Source organism: Podarcis melisellensis (genome assembly GCF_964234715.1).
Source record: "Podarcis melisellensis genome assembly, chromosome: 1".
Taxonomy (NCBI): domain Eukaryota; kingdom Metazoa; phylum Chordata; class Lepidosauria; order Squamata; family Lacertidae; genus Podarcis; species Podarcis melisellensis.
In genome coordinates, this window is record NC_138528.1 from 103,117,055 (window position 1) to 103,135,549 (window position 18,495).

At 42.4% G+C, this 18,495-nt stretch overlaps 1 protein-coding gene across 2 annotated transcripts in view; it reads left to right on the top strand.

The window, feature by feature from the left end:
* GALNT13 (polypeptide N-acetylgalactosaminyltransferase 13) overlaps positions 1 to 18,495 on the top strand; it is a 151,306-nt gene that overhangs the window by 65,763 nt on the left and 67,048 nt on the right. For both annotated transcript variants that reach the window (XM_081929109.1, XM_081929110.1), the window contains exons 4-6: positions 7,028 to 7,194; positions 9,886 to 10,093; positions 12,429 to 12,599. In XM_081929109.1, coding sequence (XP_081785235.1) covers positions 7,028 to 7,194; positions 9,886 to 10,093; positions 12,429 to 12,599 — 546 coding nt within the window. The remainder of the gene's footprint in view (positions 1 to 7,027; positions 7,195 to 9,885; positions 10,094 to 12,428; positions 12,600 to 18,495) is intronic.

Genomic DNA, 18,495 nt, shown 5'->3' on the forward strand with positions numbered 1-18,495 from the left:
TATGGAAAGGAGGAGACGATATCATTGTGAGATTGGTTCTCAGTGTTATCCATTCTGTTCCATTGGACAAAGTAAATAGAGATGCAGGAGGCGCAATTTCCACACACACCCTCCTTCAGATTCTGAGTGTCACCAGTCTCTCCAGTGGGATGGAGCCATTGCTTTCCTCAACCTTATCTTGGATTACAGCTTCTTTTCATCATCTTCTATACAAACCGAGGCTCCCATTCAGGTGCGCCACACAGTATACAGGCTGTGGATAGTAAGACTGGAGGCGGAAATCTGTCCCTCAGCTTTGCATTTTTTTTAATATCTTGAAACATGGAGTTACAGAATTTTAAAGCACCTGCGTTTTCCTAACAGTTTACTAGCCTGAAACACTACTAGGGTTGGGGAGCAAGATAAACTCCCTTCCTCTTAACTACGTGCCTCATTGTTGATTATGATTTCCCTTTCTCTTTCTCTCCCCCCGCCCTTACACATGGATGTGTTCCATTCTTTTAGAGTAGAAAAAGGATCTCTACTGGCTTCATTGTTATTGGGATTAAGGGCCAATTCTTATTTTATGGAGCAGTATGATTGGGAAAATGTTGAAAAACTGCACATTATCCACTTGAGTTACTCTGGAGATGGAGAGAAAGATTAGCCTCTTAAAAAACCTGCACTTTGTGCGTGTGTGTTTTTTTAAAAAAAAATTTGAAATACTCCTTCATCTGCTACTTTGTTCCTACTCTGGCACAAAAGCTTTTTGAGCTTTTAACTAAATGAAATTCTTGCGCAGAGGCAACTTTTGAAAAATTAATGCTCTATTTAGAGTTCTAAATCCCTAAGGAAAGCTTGATATTCAAGCCCACATTCTGAGTATGTCATTGTTATGAACAGTGACAGCTGAAGGTGTGAGTGAAGTCTCTTTGTTCTTGCAAACTGCAGACCTATTTATATTGTATAATATAACACGATAGAGACATTTTCACGATACATTTCCCCATCTATCACCAGATAGATAGATGATAGATAGATAGATAGATAGATAGATAGATAGATAGATAGATGATAGATGATAGATGATAGAGATAGATAGATAGATAGATAGATAGATAGATAGATAGATAGATATAAGATTGGATATAGTGTATTTTGGTTCAGCAAAATTCAGCAAGGCAGTGTCAACAGAGTTGTTTTTAAAGTGTTACTTCTGGCTAAGTAGGGAGAAAATTATAAATTATTTGTTGGCGCAAATTACTGCTTTTGAGTAATATACAGAGGGATTTTTTATTACTGTACATTCGAAAATTTCATATCTGAAACAGTGCATCAACCTTCTATTATATACTGTAATAAACATTAACTCTAGTATCGAGTTACTGCTTGAAATAGATGGTTCATTCTGTAACGCTGCTCTAAGGAACATACAGCTGTGTCCAAAACCTTGAATGTTGCACACAAATATAAAAGGAGAAAACATGTAATTTACCAAACTGGCATCTCTGAGAATTTAAATTCTGATCTGCATTTCAAAATGCTTTGCATTCTTGCAGTTTCCACAGCTGCTTCGATATGAATGAAATGCATATGGTTAGGATCTAAAGCATTGCATACAAACCACCCATCACATCAGCTTAGGTCCTCTACAGTGGCATTCCATGGGGGTGCAAGATTGCTCTGCTGCCCAAAGCAGAAAATGAAAGCTCCCATGTATGGGAGCACTTTGCATGCACTCCTGTACTTAGAAGAAAAGGAGGCTGCCTTACACTAAGTCAAGACTATTGCTCCATCTAGCAGATTGTTGGCTGCACTGGCTGGCAGTAGCTCTCCAGGATGTTAGCAGAAGACATTCCTAATTATACCTGGGAAGACCAGGTGATCTGTCTGCCTGTCCAGTGTGTTTCTGAGGTGCTGTTTAAGGTCCTGACAACTTTAACGTCCCTGTTCTCATTACTTTTTGTTCTTTATCTGGGATCAGACAGCTCTTCAAATATACAACTGTCCTCTGTAAAGCAGGGCACATGAGCACCCACCTGTGACAGCTGGGGAATCGGGAGTAGGACCTTGGGTACTGAATGGAAATGCAGGGCAGAACATTGGTCTATAAGATGCACCAAGATCTCAAGCCATTTAGGACTTTAAAGCCAACGCTTTGAATTGAGCCTGGAAACAAATAGGCAACCACTATAGATGATTAAACAAAAGGAGTATAAAGTTCTAGAGTTGAAGATCTCCTTAGAAAACTCTTGAATCGTATGCCCCCCCTCTGATTTTTAAGTTCTTATATTTCCATGATGAATTTGGGTAGGATTACCCTACCCCCCCCCCAACTTTGAGGCATACTTAGTATTGTTGTTTCCTAGTTCTGCTGGATCTCTCAGCGGCGTTTGATACCATCGACCATAACATCCTTTTGGACCGTCTTGAGGGGCTGGGAGCTGGGGGCACTGTCATACAGTGGTTCCGCTCCTTTCTCCTGGGCCAGGTTCAGAAAGTGGTGGGGGGGGGATCAGTTTCAGACCCCTGGGCTTTTTAACATCTATATGCAGCCGCTGGGAGAGATCATCAGGGAGTTTGGACTGGGTGTTCATCAGTATGCGGATGATACCCAGCTCTACCTCTCTTTCAAATCAGAACCAGTGAAGGTGGTGAAGGTCCTGTGTGAGTGTCTGGAGGTGGTTGGAGGTTGGATGGCGGCTAACAGATTGAGGTTGAATCCTGACAAGACAGAAGTACTGTTCTTGGGGGACAGGAGGCAGGCATGTGTGGAGGATTTCCTGGTCCTGAATGGGGTAACTGTGCCCCTGAAGGACCAGGTGCGCAGCCTGGGAGTCATTTTGGACTTGCAGCTGTCCATGGAGGCACAGGTCAAATCTGTGTCCAGGGCAGCTGTTTACCAGCTCCATCTGGGTTGCAGGCTGAGACCCTATCTGCCTGCAGACTGCCTCGCCAGAGTGGTGCATGCTCTGGTTATCTCCCGCTTGGACTACTGCAATGCGCTCTACGTGGGGCTACCTTTGAAGGTGACCCAGAAACTACAACTAATCCAGAATGTGGCAGCTAGACTGGTGACTGGGAGCGGCCGCCGAGACCACATAACACCGGTCTTAAAAGACCTACATTGGCTCCCAGTACGTTTCCGAGCACAATTCAAAGTATTGGTGCTGACCTTTAAAGCCCTAAACGGCCTCGGCCCAGTATACCTGAAGGAGCGTCTCCACCCCCATCGTTCTGCCCGTACCCTGAGGTCCAGCGCCGAGGGCCTTCTGGCAGTTCCCTCATTACAAGAAGCAAAGCTACAGCGAACCAGGCAGAGGGCCTCCACCCTGTGGAACGCCCTCCCATCAGATGTCAAAGCGATCAACAATTACCTGACATTCAGAAGACATCTTAAGGCAGCCCTGTTCAGGGAAGTTTTTAATGTGTGATTTTAGTGTATTTTTGGTTTCTGTGGAAGCCGCCCAGAGTGGCTGGGGAAACCCATCCAGATGGGCGGGGTACAAATAATAAATTATTATTATTATTATTGTTGTTGTTGTTGTTGTTATGGGGTTGGGGGTTGGGGAGGAGTAGGCTGTATGCTACAGCAGGTGTTAAAATTTAAGCAATGATTCAAATTCCTGGAGTAGCCAAGCTAGCTTCCTGGTGAAGCCAAGCTAGCTTCCTGGCCCAGGTAATGGGCCATTAAGGGAACAAAGAAAATGACTCTTTGCTACACAGATAATGGTTAGGGCCCCCTTCCTCAACTGGTTGGTCGAAAAACAAAGAGAAGAGTGGAGTTATGTGAACTAGAAGCTGAAGAGTGGCTGGCTGGGAAATGAGAGAACCATGCCTGATTTCTGCTGGAACCCAAGGCTGCAGCTATGGGAGAAACAAAGGCCTTTTGGAGTGTTAATTCTTTGGACCCCTCCATTGCAGGCTGTGTGTGTGTGTGTGTGTGTGTGTGTGTGTGTGAATAGACCATATATCATAAAGACACCACAGTCTCCACTGTGCCTCATTTCCAAAAGCAAGCACGAGCCTGGAACCCCTGGAATCACCACCTGGAGATTGGGGTGGAATACAACAATATACTACTATATGTGTCCCATATATGCAAAGACCACTTTTGGATAACACTGGCTTGTCCACAAGTGTCTGGTCTACTCAACAAACATGTTAATAATAATTATTGCATCAGTCTTGTCGTAAGGCGAATTGTTCACTGTAAAACTTGTATCTGTTTTTCTTTCATTTCCTGAAATCTTAATTAAGAAGGAATATCAACAATAATTTCTGATTTTGGTCACAGTCTTCTGGAGAGTTCTATACAAGTCCTGTTGGAATGAATGAAAATACCCTTCCTTTCCCCCTTTTCCCCTTCCTTTGAATGGAACTTTTGTACAGGAAAAGTTCAAAGTATATTTTTTCATTGCTTTCGATTATAAACGCATCTTAACCAAGGGTGATTTTTGTTATCTGATCCCAAGTCAGAAAAGTGTGCTGTTCATAGTTATACTGAGCTCTTGAGTTAAGTACATTGTTGCCCAACAGGTACAGAATGTTGCAAGCTCTTAATCGTGGCTAAGAAATTCAGAGTAAGCAGTGGGCACGTGTTCCATTTTCCTCTTGTTATAATCCTTACTTGGTTTGTTTGTTGGCTTAGTGTGAATTTGCACTGCTGCAATCAAGCATGGTTAATGCTGATCAAGGTTGCCACCATATTTGAATTAGGTTTACAGATCCTTTAGCTAAAAGCATCTGTGGAGATGTAACACCAAACTAGGGCTTGGCAAAGCTTACCGAGTATGGGCTGGATCACTCCTGCATAGATCCTCCGTAGGCTGGGCCAGTGCAGTGCGATGCTGGAAATCATGTCTGTGCATGTCCGTGGTCCCGGAAATCACTTCTGCGTATTCCCAGATGCTGAAAATTGCACCTGCACAGAAGCGATTTCCAGCATCTGGGCATACAGAGAAGCAATTTCCGGAGCTGCGGAAGAGAGTCCCCACGCCGCGCTTCGCCAGTTCAGTGCAGCGCGCAGGGACTCGCAAGTGGGCAGCTCGGTTCAGGGGCAACTCGTGGGCTGGTTAAATGGCCTCCGTAGGCCGCAGGTTGGGGACCCCTGACCTAAATCCTACATTAAGGCAACAATATGGGGCTGGGAATAACACATGCCAAGGAGGAGACGAGGGAGAGAGTGCCTACAGGATTGGTAGCCTTATGCCTGCAGTGAATCTACATGGTAGGCAGTACAATGGTCACTCCTCCTCTTCTTTTTCACAGAAAGCAAGAAGGATTTTCCATTTACTGTAGTTGTATAAATTCTAACAGTTGTGAAATAGTGGGAACTGGCCATTGTTTCAGAAGATTCATCAAGTCCTTTGATGACTGAATAGTAGCTTTGGTAGTTGTAAAACACAAAAGGCACCCAAATAACGAATGCATCAAGCTTTTTTATTTTACGCCATACTTTTTGATTGCTGCTGTTAACTTTCTTAGTGTAGAGCAATAAATAGTAACTGCTAAATTATCCCGTTACAATCCGTAAAGTCACCTAAGCCACTGTGTTTGGATTTGGTCCTAAATGATAACTGTTGCCTCTTAAATCGCCCGTAGTCACTGCAGTTTCTCATCTCGTCTGACTGCTTTGCTTCTATTCATGTGATGTATTATCTCCCCTTGCATTGCTGAAATCAATACAATCCTGAAAGGGATAAAGCCACAGTGGAACAGTTTATGGTCACATAATTTGTACATAGCCAAAGGGAACAATAGTAAATAGGTATGTAGTGCACTCTGTTTTCATGTTATTGATCTTGGAAAGTGTGTTTTCATCACATTTAAACAGCTGTACTTACTTCATGCGTATTCATAAATCTACATTTGACAAATGCATGATTTCCAAAGGAAAACATTTCACTCACTAGAATACTGCCAGCAATCAAAATTATTGTAATGTCCCGAGGAAGATGAAAACAGGGTTTTCTTTTATTTGTTTGTTTACAGCTCCTGTAATTGTAGTCGTGTTTCTTTTAATGTGGCATAGTTTTGAACAGGAAAAATACATGGCACTGCTGTTTTAAGTATGCAATATAAAATGTAAAGGTGTTTTATGGGCCTATATGTAAATCATCCTGGGGGGAAATGCTTAGACACACTGGCGGAGGAAGAGGGGGGCGGGGGGAGTGCACTGCCCCCGGCACCATGACCCCGGTGGGGTGCCATCACAGCTGCACGCCATGCCCCCAGAACGCACACCATGCCCCTGCGGGCAGCGCACTACGCCCCCAGGACACGCGCCAGCCACGCCCCCGCCGGCTCTCCGCCCCTGGTGCCAGAGCATGAAGTTCTGCTACTGCTTAGACAGTAGCATCAGATTTTTAGGTGCAAGTGCTGCATAGTATCAAAAGAACATTTTTGAGACCTGTAGCTAGACATATTGGGGTGGGAATGTTGGGTTTTCCCCGCCAGCAGAGACTCTACTGCTGTGTCTCTGCCTCAGCAGTTTAGCTGCTCATGATTTTTCAGTAGCAAGGATACTAAGCATAGATTAAGGAGATATTCTTTACATTTTGAGGAGATTTAATAATCCAGCCATCGGTAAGATGTGGGAAGGAGAAGAATGCTGAAATGCTGTTTTATTTGTGCATGTGAACATAGATGTATGTGTGTGAGTGTAGGCATGTAAGGCTAAATGAGAAATACCTTTTGATGTTTTGTTTTCTCTCTGTGTGCAGATGCTTGGTGCTGAGTTTATTATTTGCTGTTTTTAAAACATTGATTCTTGTTATTTTCAGTGTTTTGAGAGCAATAAAATGTCTTTAGAAGGTGGATTTCATGTGTCTTAATACTAATATCCCTGTTACCCACAGCATAGATTCATTTGTTACCAGCAGGAATCTTTCTTGCAGGTTTAGGGAGATTAATATTCTGCTTTCATTCTGCTTTCAGTGCAGCAACCTTGGGGCCTGGCTTCTGGAACCTGATTAACTTGTATGCCATTATTTAGTGCCATGGAATGAATTTCTGAATAAATCAACTTCCTTTTTGTCTTTGACAGATGCAAGACAAAAGTCTACCCTGATGAACTACCAAACACAAGTGTGGTCATAGTATTTCATAATGAAGCCTGGAGCACTCTGCTTCGTACTATTTACAGTGTTATAAATCGGTCTCCACACTATCTACTTTCTGAGATTATCTTGGTAGACGATGCCAGTGAAAGAGGTATGAGTGAACAGAAAACAAATTATGATAAGGAATAAATAATTTCAGAGTAATGTTGTGGCAAGGCGATAAGAATGTAAAATACTTTTTAAAAGAAAATGAAATCTGTTTACTCTGAAAACCTTGCATTACTGTTAATCCTAGGTTTTATGGGGACAATGGCTAGAGTGGTGAAAAATGTGTACTCAAGTCTATCAGATGCAGGTGAGATTCCCTTTTGCCTGCTCAGTGGGAGTGAGGGAAAGTATCACCATTGCATCTGGGCAATGTTGTGGAGTGTCACTGTTCAGAGCAGGTTGGGGTTTGTTGAATGCTGACCCCTGGAGTGAGCCAGAGAGACCCACTGTAGCCCATGGTGAACACGTACTTTTACAGACAAAATGAACCATACCTGCTCTGTGTAGAGCTTCAATTTACAACTGGCAATTGCTTGTCAATTTTATATGGATACTTTTCAGTGTGTGCATGCAGAGAATGTGGACAGAATACTTGCAGAAATGAGGCCTGCCACATGCACACCCAGGCTTAGTAAATTTACCCAGTGGGACTTGCTCAGCAGGTAACAGATTGTTAATGCCACTCAGAAAAGGGGATTAACAGTTTTAAAAGATCTGTAGTAGGATAAATATTACAGAAACTCCTGCTATATCCTGCTGAGGTGAACATTGGACCAGTGGACCCATAGCTGACCAGCTACAGGCTGGGCACTCCTTATGAGTGGCTGGGGAAACCCAGCCAGATGGGTGGGGTATAAATAATAAATTATTATTATTATTATTATTATTATTATTATTATTATTATTATTATTATTATGACTCACCATTCTCAAATGTACTATTTTGTGGGAGGGTTATGAATGATGTAGTAGTAAGCCTGGCTACAGGTATTTCTGGATGAAATCAGTTATCTAGATCCTTTTCTAGGAATTCTGTCCTGTTTTCGTGATACATACTAGGTATGCATGTCCTTGTATGGTTCTCCTGGACCTCTCAACAGACTTCCCTCTAGGATGGGGAGAGGAAGTCCCATTTTATGTGGTTTCCAAAGGTCTAAATTGTGTACAGGGCCAATGCTGCCAAAATGATTATTCTCAATCACTCAGGACACCTAAGGCCTTACTATGCTCTGCAGTGTATTTGTGAGAGAAATTATATTGCTGTATAGGAAAGAATTACTACTGAACTTTAGAATTCCTTCTTCCAGAAAACCTGCCCATGCACATTTTTCTTTTGGCCTTTTGGAACATGGTGAAAACTGTATTAAGAAGGCATTTGAAAATGTGGTAATTCCGTCCGCTTCCATCTCATAGGATCAGATTGCTTTTTGTTACATATCAAATATGGAATATTTATTGTTTGGCTTGGATGTCTTAATGACAGAAAGACAGAGTAGGAATGTTTTAATAGATAAATAGGATATATGTCAATACCTTTTGTTTTGGCCAAATACTTCTTTTATTAATTTTTCCTCTTCTGTTCTATCATAATGCCTTGCTCTTCCAAAGGAAGTGCTTTCAGCAGCCAGCAACTGTTTCTCTTTACATAGCTAAGGAAACATTATTATTTTGAAAAGTCAGTTGTTTCAAGTTTCAAGTCTTCAAAAACCATTAAGTGCTGCTAAAGATGGGCGGGGGAAGTAATTATGACCAGGAAAAGTATTTTCAAGTGCTCCAGTGTGGGCGAGAGGCATAATTCCTTGTAGCTCCCCCCCACCCAAAAAAGACAGTAGCTATCTATTGTCTCACCATAAAAATATGACCATCATTTAGTTTGCTTGTTTATCAGAAGTGTTCTTTCTCATGCACTGGAAGGATTTTGGAGTCTCTTATGGACTTATGTGAGCCAGAGTATATTCTCTTTGTCTGTCTCTCATACAAGAAGCAGAGAAGGAGTCTGTATGTGTAGGATAAAGGTAAAGATAAAGGTACCCCTGACTGTTATGTCCAGTCACGGACGACTCTGGGGTTGCGCGCTCATCTCGCTCTATAGGCCGAGGGAGCCAGCGTTTGTCCACAGACAGCTTCTGGGTCATGTGCCCAGCATGACTAAGCTGCTTCTGGCGAGCCAGAGCAGTGCACGGAAATGCCATTTACCTTCCCACCAGAGAGGTCCCTATTTATCTACTTACACTTTGACGTACTTTCGAACTGCTAGGTGGGCAGGAGCTGGGAACAAACAACGGGCGTGCACCCCATCACGCGGTTTTGAACCACCAACCTTCTGATCGGCAAGCCCTAGGCTCTGTGGTTTAGACCACAGCGCCATCCGCGCCCCACTATGTGTAGGATACCCATACTATTTACACTGCACAGCTGCAAGACAGTTCCACTTGGTGCTCTTTTTCAGGCTGTTACCGCACATGTTTATTCTCAATGACCTATGAAACAAATAGTTGCTGTATTCACCTCAGCATTCACATACTGCTCTTTCTCTTTCTCTGCTGGCCTTATTTCTCTCCTTTATTCTGTGAATTGTCAATATGTCTCTCAGTAGCTTTTTGTTTCCTTCTTCAGAATCTTTTGACCTTTGCAAATGCATTTATTAGAGTGTTGCAAGGAAGTCATCTTTTCAGAAAGCAGTGTGTGGCATCTTAACAACACAATTTCTATCCTGTGTTTTCCTTTTGGTCTCCAAATTTCATTTGAACAAACACTTTGTTGTATCCCCCCCCCCCTAATTTGCATTTGGCAGATTTTCTGAAGGTCCCATTAGAGAATTATGTGAAAAGTTTGCAAGTGCCAGTAAAAATCATTAGGATGGAACAGCGATCAGGACTCATCCGAGCTCGGCTTAGAGGAGCAGCAGCTTCCAAGGGCCAAGTCATAACTTTTCTGGATGCACACTGTGAATGCACTTTAGGCTGGCTGGAGCCCCTGCTGGCAAGAATCAAGGAAGACAGGTGAGAATTCAGAACTAATGCTGTATAGCTTTTGCACTCTGATAGCATCTACCAGGAGAGCTCTAATTAGAAGTAAGTTTATTATAAACTACTTCTTTCAGAGTATTTCAGTTAGTTATGGGAAATGTCTTATGAGCTGATACTGTCTCAGCCAAGGCCTTTCTAGTCTTTTCTAGAACAAAAGTAGGCCCACACATTTTTTATTTGATGTATACCTCACTTGTCACAATCCTGAAGGTAGTTACAACACACACACACACACACACACACACACACACACATCATAGTCTTTATGATGTGCAATCACTGTTGTTTTATCTTCACCCAGATTGGGGTTCAAAAATCCAATTGACAAATACAGTTGGGAATTATGAACCGGAAGAAAATAATAATGCTAACTCGCCCTAACTCACTACATATCATAGAGCATCGATCCTAAAATATCTAGCCCATAGCACAAAAAGTATTATCTCTCCAAAGAGTTATTGCGAAGAGGCAAGGTAATAGAAGCAGAGATAACAACAGAAAAGGCTAGCTTTATAATGAAATGCATACTAACGGGGGTGAATCCCCTGAACTAGTCAGAAGCCTTCAAAGCTAGAACTTTCTGGCACAGTTGAAACAACTTCCCTGTTAGTAGGCCCTGACCTTGGAGCACAGTAGAAACAGATAATCGGGTGCCTCAACCCAATGAGATCATTCCAACTGCTGGGAAGTAGTTTCTATCCCAAGGCCAGTTTTCACCCAGCTACCCTTTCACTTCACCTTCACCAGCTACACGGCTTCAAAACAATATTGCTTTCAGGTCATATATGCAGACTCTCCAGGTGTCCCTATTTTCCAGGGACATCCCTGATTTAGAGAAGCTGCCCTGGTTTCTGTTTGGATCCCGGAATGTCCCACTTTTCCTTAGGATGTCCCTATTTTCATTGGAGAAATGTTGGAGGGCAGGGAGTTATCCGACCCCTGAGCCATCTGAAGACAGTCCTGTATAGAGAAGTTTTTAAAAATGTTTTGTTATGTTTTTATATATGTTGGAAGCTGCCCAGAGTGGCTGGGGCAACCCAGTAAGATGTGTGGTGTGTAAATAGTAAAATTATCATTACGGAATGGGACGTCCGTATTTTCATTGGAGAAATGTTGGAGGGGATGTACATGGAGTCCATAATCCTTGGCTCCATCCAATCTCAATAATTTTTGGATCCAGCCTACAAAGCATAAATAACATTTCTCGCTGTTCTTCCTGTGGCTTCCTACTGTTAATTACATTGTCAGACTAATTTGTTATCCTTGTTTTCACTTTTACAGTTTGTATTATACACACACTATTTCTCTGGTTTGTATTCTTCTCATTAGGTTAAAGATGACAGAAATGTATGTTTCTGGTTGTTTTCTAGCTGATAGACCTGCACACACCAAAATTATTTCATTTTCTGTCCAGACCAATACAGCTGGAATTTAGACATTTATTGACCACCCATTAACAATGCCCTCTGGGCTGTTCACACAAACTCCAAACAATAACGAAGTTGAAACATTAAAATCAATGCAATATCCACAGAAAAGCTGGCACAAGCAGCATAAAATCATTCTTGAATTAATGAGTTTAAAAGCCAGAGAAACAAATACCAATTTTATATTAAACTGATGGGGGGGGGAATGGAAGCTGTACAGTTTGCTTTGTTAGCTGCACAGAACTATTCAACAGTAATATGTGAGCACAGCAGATTAATTTAAAGGCGGAGTGGAAAGCACATCATGTGGAGGAAGTTACATGTGTTGGAATCCCATTGAACTCAAAGGAACATAGTAGTGCTTTAATGTGCTGTGGATAGTATGTATAGCATATGCACTTCAAAACAGCAGCCTTGTTCATGAGGGATTTCTACCTTTAGAACATGCATAAGGAATCTGTAGCATTCCAACTCTCATCAACCCCAGCCAACATAGCCAGAGTTGAAGTATGGTGGGAGCTGCTGTCTCACAACATCTGGAGGACCACACATTATCCATTCCTGCTCTAGAAGCAAGGCTCTGTGTGTATACTTCTAGCTGGACGACAAATCCTATGTCCAAATGGGTGCTTCATACATTGGTCATCTCCCTGTTCCAGCTGCCATATATCCCTCTTCAAAGAAAGCAGTAATCAGTTCTTCCGAAAGGGGTGCACTGGGGGGGGGAGGCAGCAGCTGGATTTAACCATCTAAATTCCCTTTATTCTACCAAACAGATTATTATTGAGGGCTCTGTGAATAGTGCAAATGTGTATTTGGGGCCAGAGAGATTTCCTTGCATGGAAAATTACCTGCTTGCATATTTATTTTTTGTTTTATAGAAAGATTGTTGTTTGCCCAATTATTGATGTGATCAGCGATGACACTTTTGAGTATATGGCTGGGTCAGACATGACTTACGGAGGTTTTAACTGGAAACTTAATTTTCGTTGGTATCCTGTTCCCCAGAGAGAGATGGACAGAAGAAAAGGAGACAGAACATTGCCAGTGAGGTAAGAGGTAGGGACAAAGAATGTTTTTTGTTTTTATTACTTGTTGTGTATGTACAAGAAGTATCAGTCTGTGGACTTATGCCATTCAGGTTAGATTCATGCAAAAAGCATAATGTATCACATAGATTAGAAGAATACAAGATTTACTTGAATGTGATAGTCCATGAAGCACAATAAGAACCAAGAATATAGATACGGTTGTCTTATGCTCTTGACATTTTAAAGCTATTTTCTTTGAGCATTCTTGGAAAAGGGTACAGTTCAACAGCAGAACACCTGCTTTGCATGCAGAAGACTCTAGGTTCAGTCCCTGGCATTTCTAAATTGAGCTGGGAAATAAATTATGGAGAGTAGCGTCCGCTGTGGTCAGTGTTGACGGAACTTTAATATGCCAATGTACTGTTTTAGTTAACTGTTTCCTATGTTCTTGTATTAGAGGGACGCGGGTGGCGCTATGGGTTGAACCACAGAGCCTAGGACTTGCCAATCAGAAGGTCGGCGGTTTGAATCCCTGCGAGGGGGTGAGCTCCCGTTGCTCAGTCCCTGCTCCTGCCAACCTAGCAGTTCGAAAGCACGTCAAAGTACAAGTAGATAAATGGGTACAGCTCTGGAGGGAAGGTAAACGGCATTTCCGTGTGCTGCTCTGGTTTGCCAGAAGTGGCTTCATAGAATCATAGAATCATAGAGTTGGAAGAGACCACAAGGGCCATCAAGTCCAACCCCCTGCCAAGCAGGAAACACCATCAGAGCACTCCTGACATATGGTTGTCAAGCCTCTGTTTAAAGACCTCCAAAGAAGGAGACTCCACCACACTCCTTGGCAGCAAATTCCACTGTCGAACAGCTCTTACTGTCAGGAAGTTCTTCCTAGTGTTTAGATGGAATCTTCTTTCTTGTAGTTTGGATCCATTGCTCCGTGTCCACTTCTCTGGAGCAGCAGAAAACAAGGCTTAGTCATGCTGGCCACATAACCCGAAAGTTTTACGCCGCCTCCCTCGGCCAATAGAGCAAGATGAGCGCTGCAACCCCACGACTGGACCTAATGGTCAGGGGTCTTTACCTTTACTTTTTATGTTCTTGTATTTGAGGGTATGTTCTTTTTGCTAGTTTAAAAACAGGAACGTTAGGAAGAGGATATATTCCTTTAAGCAAACATAATCTGAAAGATACAGATTTTGAATGTATAAGTGTCTCCTGAGAATCTTAATAGATAGCCCTTTGCCTGACTCTGCAAGGAGTAAGTCCATTTGTGGAAAAAGGATTTTGTAATGTTTTTGCTGGTGGAGGAACCTGAAGGAGAATTTCTGAAGATGATTTCACAACATAAATTGGCTTGTAGGCGGTCCATCAGATACTCTGATCCCAAGCTGAGAAGCACTTTAAGGTCAGTAGAAGCACATTGAAAATGGACCGATAGCCAGTTCATATGTTGCAGCACTGGTGAGATGTGTTGCCCACTCATCCCCAAGTTAGCATTCTTATAGTTTAACACTGCAATGTTTGAACCATATACAATATATATATTGACCCAGCTGGAGAATTATAGTGCATAGATACTTGGGGCTAGGAATGATCCAGGTCAGGGCCACAATTGGGGGCAGAAAGTTAAATGCCATAACATACTCACTGCTGGGATTTTGATATTTGTCCAAAAACAACCCTGCACTTTAGGATGGAGCTCCATGATTAATGCCTTGTGTTGCTTGACCCATAACTACTGAGGGTTGTATTCATCCATCCTTTACTCAGCATGCACCTATTGAAACTGATGGCCATGACTAACTTAAATCCATTAATTTCAGTAGGTCTACTCTGTGTTAAAGTTAGTTGAATACTGTCCTGTGCTCCTACTCTAGCCACACTGGGGAAAGGGAAAAAGCAGTACATTATATTCCTTGGAGAGAGGGGAGAGGAAAGTGCTTGGTGAGTAGTCTTGCACTCAACAGACCTGGATAAGACCTTTTATCTTTAATTGGCAGTCTTGCATAATCCCTAAAGTAATCAACTTCCAATTTTAAGGGATTTAATACATTCAGTATATGGCTGCCTCCATAAGCTTTCATTTTAAAAAAGCAATTTTTTAGTCCTCAACATTCCAGGGAATTTTTTTTGAAAACATAACTGCACTAAGAAGTCTGTAACCAAACCACAGCAAAATAACCCAAGGGTACTTAAAAACATCTATATTTTCATCAAAATGATATGTGCTCATGGACCTGGCTAATGATTTTGAGTATTTGGGGCTGTCATCTCTGTGTTGTTATTGCCTTTTTAATGTTGACGTTTTTCAGTGAACTTCTGACAAGCATTGGAAAGAACGTAATTAGTCAAAGTATGGGTAACTTCAGTGTGCACTGAAAAAAGCTATTTAATCTGTGTAGCCTGTGATCTGTAAGGAATTAATTAGATGTATATTTTTAAATGTGTTTGTGAATCCCGTTCTCCCCAGTTCAAGTAGTTTATCGTGACTTTCATTTGGAAGCAGTTTTTGAGCCCAGTTCCAATAGTTTCCCCAGAGTATGCATGCATATACACAAACACACACAAGTTGTTGGAAGGAAGGTGGGGTTACACAAATGTTCACTGACAAAAGGTGAAATTTGCATTTGAGCACATGTTGTGTACATGCACTGATAGGAAAGAAGAGAGGACTGGTAATTAAGGCTTTATCATACACCTTCAACTCTCTTAAAATTTCCCATCCTTGTGTTGTCTATTCATCAGTGATGGTGCATGAGGGGAAGATGGAGAGGGATTGGCACCCTACTGGCATTTGCCAGAATAAGGAAAGGCATTGGTGAATTCAGAGGTGAACTGGTGGTTTGGCAGCATCTGTGCCACCCAGAATACCAACTCAGAGATTTCCTGACCTTGCTAACAGTTCCCCATCACAGCAAATGGAGTTCCACTTGTCTTCATGTGCTGCTGCTGATATTCATGAAAACTCATGGCTTTAGGTCATGGGTAGGCAAACTAAGGCCCGTGGGCCGGATCAGGACCAATTGCCTTCTGGATCTGGCCCGCGGACGGTCCAGGAATTGCCACGTGGATCGCCAGTGTGCGTGTTCTTTCCCTCTCCCTCATACAGCAGCGGTGGTGGTGCCTCCTCCCTCCCTCCTCCTGGCTTCTCCCTGCCCTGCCTAGAGGAGGAAGGGGACTTGGCTTTGTTGGTGCCAGCAGCAGCAGCAGCAGCAGCACTTGAGCAGCCGCCATTGAAGCAGCCCCTCTCTGGAGATCTTTCGCGTGCTGTTCATCATCCCACCACCGCTGCCAGCCCCTGCTGCTTGCAAGACACAGGTAAGCAGCAACCTAGGCTTGTGGTGCTCTTGCATCATCCCCCCCAAAAAAATATATTCCAGCCCCCCACAAGGTCTGAGGGGCAGTGGACCGGCTCCCTGCTGAAAAAGTTTGCTGACCCCTGTTTTAGGTGGTCTGGAAGCCCCTGTAGGTCAGATTTAATAAAGACATACTGCAGCTAGTTTAACTGCACAAGTAACTTTTACTTGCATGTCCAGTGAATTCTGGATGGTGTCATTGTCTCTATGAATGAAAACCACTAGAGAGGAGACGTGGTCTTCCTCAAGTCTCCTCTTCCCATGTTACACACAGATTGCTTTCATGAGCAATTATTTGCACAGCTAAGCTCGCAACAGTGATCCCTGCAATGGTTCTGTCCATCAGTCCCTAGCAGCTTCGTATTGCAGTATTTATACATTCCTAATTTGCAACAAGATGTGCTCAATTTTAAGAAGCACAGTTCTGGTTGTATATGCCCACTTGTGGAGACAATGAGTTATATCCAACGAAGTAATAAACAAAGTAGTCCAGTGGGTCTTTTCTGAGTATGACTATCGTTGGCTTTCACCCAGTGAAATTCAGTTTCATTGGGGGGGGGGAGGGGGAATCGTGCCGAAGTCGTCATTGCGTGCCTTAGGAATAACAAGCAGCTGATTTGTCATCTTGTATTGTGAGATTATTAAGGAGCTGAAGCAATAGAAGTATCAGCCTTTGCTAGAGTTGCTATAATTTATGGCAAAGGTTAATTAATTCAGTGTCTGTACTGTAAAAGCCTGCAGGTAATTGTCATCTAAGATAGTTGTAAGAGAGAACTCTGAGTATAATCTGTTCCTTTGAAAGGAACTGGATATATAGAGCATTTATCATATCTGCTTTGAACAGAAGCTATGGGGAGTCATTTTAAAGAGTAATTAGTGGTACTTAATGTTGCAAACAAAGATTCAGAATTCAGTTCAAGCAAATTAAATGCTATTTCAAATTAAATTCAAGCCTATATGGTCCATTGCTATTTAACATCAATTTTGCCTTATCGTATTCTTCTTTACCTGGAAACAAAGTCTGCAGTCACCGAATCATGTACATTTTAAATAGCCTTATTATAGGCACTGGGCCTTCTCTGAAGGATGCTGCTTATTTTTCCTGAAATAGCTGCAAAGCAGTCAATTGAAGAGTAAACAGAAGAGCCTTATCTCTCCTTGCTCTGGTCAGAACCTGGGCATATATTACTGATTTAGAAGTCAGGGTTGCACAATCTCAGAGCATAATGTGAATGTGGTGAAGGGGCATCTGTGGATATGTTCAATAAACGAGGTCAGTACCTGAAAAAAGTGCCTGTTTAGCAGATAGTATGGTTTCTTATTCAGCCCTGACATCTGTCTATTGTTTATAGACAGATGGACACTGGGCCTTACTGTCCATAGATTGTGGATAAAACATCATATTATTAACTTAGAAACCAAAAGGTGAGAATACTAGAAACTGAATCTCCCATTCTGATATAAAATGAATGCCACATTGATTTCTCAGTGTAGTAACATTTTAAAATAGTTTCTCATTGTGTGTAAGCCATCCAGACAACGAGATGGTTCTTTCTACCCTTTCAATATCTGTATGTCTGTCTTTCTCTTCCAATATTCTATTTCCCCAGGCTTTCTATTTTCTCCCTTTCTCAACAGCAGTCATTGGCCTATTTTCTGTTTTCTTTTCTTTTTGGGGTTTCTAGCTCCTTAGCCAGGCATGGTTTATGGACAGGGGCGCCGACTTATAAAAAATATTGGGGGGGCCCATACCGGGGTCCTGCCCCGGGAAGTTTTCTAAATTTTAGATGAAAATTAGTGAGTTTTAAAGGTTTTTTTAAGTATTTTAGAGTCATATGATCAACATTAAAAGGTAAAGGTAAAGGTACCCCTGCCCGTACGGGCCAGTCTTGACAGACTCTGGGGTTGTGCGCCCATCTCACTTAAGAGGCCGGGGGCCAGCGCTGTCCGGAGACACTTCCGGGTCACGTGGCCAGCGTGACAAAGCTGCATCTGGTGAGCCAGTGCAGCACACGGAATGCCGTTTACCTTCCCGCCAGTAAGCGGTCCCTGTTTATCTACTTGCACCTGGGGGTGCTTTCGAACTGCTAGGTTGGCAGGCGCTGGGACCGAGCAACGGGAGCGCACCCCGCCACGGGGATTCGAACCACCGACCTTTCGATCGGCAAGCCCTAGGCGCTGAGGCTTTAACCCACAGCGCCACCCGCGTCCCATGATCAACATTAGAACCCCGAAAACTCGACTCTCTATAACTCCACACTCCGGGAAACTCGACAAGCCTGAAACACTTTTTGGCTTTGAAAAAAGAAACAAAACATAAACACGCACGGTATTTTCGTAAAAAGCTAATTTAATTTACAGTAACAATTATGCTTATAGACTATTACAGAGCAGTGAATATATAGCTCTGAAAAGACTGAAATGATATTTAAATAAATCCTAAACTATCATTAAAAGAATAAAACATAAAATATTGCTGTCGCACAGTAATAGCACTTTGATTAATAAGTGAAATAGCTAATTTAAGCTTACTTTGAATAAGGCTGAGGGTTCATTAAATA